We start from the raw sequence: 916 nt of genomic DNA, 5'->3' as shown, positions 1-916 counted from the left end.
CAGGTGTCCCCAGGCACAAGGACAGTCCCTTCTGACGGGACCCATCTCCTGAAGGCCCAACGCACAGGTGTCCCCAGGCACAAGGACAGTCCCTTCTGAAGGGACCCCCCTCCTGAAGGCCCAACGCACAGGTGTCCCCAGGCACAAGGACAGTCCCTTCTGAAGGGACCCCCCTCCTGAAGGCCAGGCACGCGGACGGGCGAGGCAGCAGTTCCAAGGAACACTCTCTCAGGTGCCACTGTCAAAGACTACGTGAGGCCCGGCTCCTCGCCGCCCGCAGCAGGACAGTGTGAGCCACTTCCCCAGCTGCGCCCCCTCCGCCGGGATCAGCCGTCGGGTGAGAAAGGATAAAACCTGCAAGAGCGGCCCCGGCACAAGGGGATCTGCAGCCTGGGACAGAGAACCCGGCCACCACCCCTGCCCGTCCCCATGCAGATTTTTCCCAATTCCTTCAGCAAGCGCCCGCCTGGGGGGCCGACTCCGCGGACTGGAAGCCGCGCGCTGCCCAAGCAGCCGCCGGCGGGCGACGTTTCAGAACAGAACACACAAGCCCTTTGACACAGGCGCTTTTATTCCCACCGAGATCTGTACATTCAAGTGGCGCATGCTTTGAAGTCTTTGATGGAGCTGGAGCACGGGGTCAGGACAACCGCCGGGTCCGCTGGAAGAGTTAAGGAGTTTACGCCTCGAAAGTAGCCAGGAAACTGGTGACTATTTCCTTCAACTTGGCTTCCGTCTGGTCAGAGATCTTCCCTTCGGTCCTGTTGAGAGAGTTCAGTCACAGAACTGACGCAGAAACAGACACAGGCTCAACCGCGACCAAGGCGGAGAAAAGCCTTCAGAACCAACCCCCTGACTGCTCACAAAACGAGCAGAGGGATCGGCACGCATCCGTTTGCCACAAGAAGGAGCGGCC

At 60.9% G+C, this 916-nt stretch overlaps 1 protein-coding gene across 1 annotated transcript in view; it reads right to left on the bottom strand.

The window, feature by feature from the left end:
* Window positions 1-551: 551 nt before the first annotated feature.
* ATP5F1A (ATP synthase F1 subunit alpha) overlaps window positions 552-916 on the bottom strand; it is a 35,817-nt gene continuing 35,452 nt past the window's right edge. Inside the window, exon 14 of the mRNA XM_035903093.1 lies at window positions 552-761. Coding sequence (XP_035758986.1) covers window positions 680-761 — 82 coding nt within the window. The 3' untranslated portion in view covers window positions 552-679. The remainder of the gene's footprint in view (window positions 762-916) is intronic.

Source organism: Egretta garzetta, unplaced genomic scaffold (genome assembly GCF_000687185.1).
Source record: "Egretta garzetta isolate BGI_Z169 unplaced genomic scaffold, ASM68718v1 scaffold179, whole genome shotgun sequence".
Taxonomy (NCBI): domain Eukaryota; kingdom Metazoa; phylum Chordata; class Aves; order Pelecaniformes; family Ardeidae; genus Egretta; species Egretta garzetta.
Note: the sequence above shows the minus strand (reverse complement) of the source record. Positions and strands in the feature narration are given on the sequence as shown.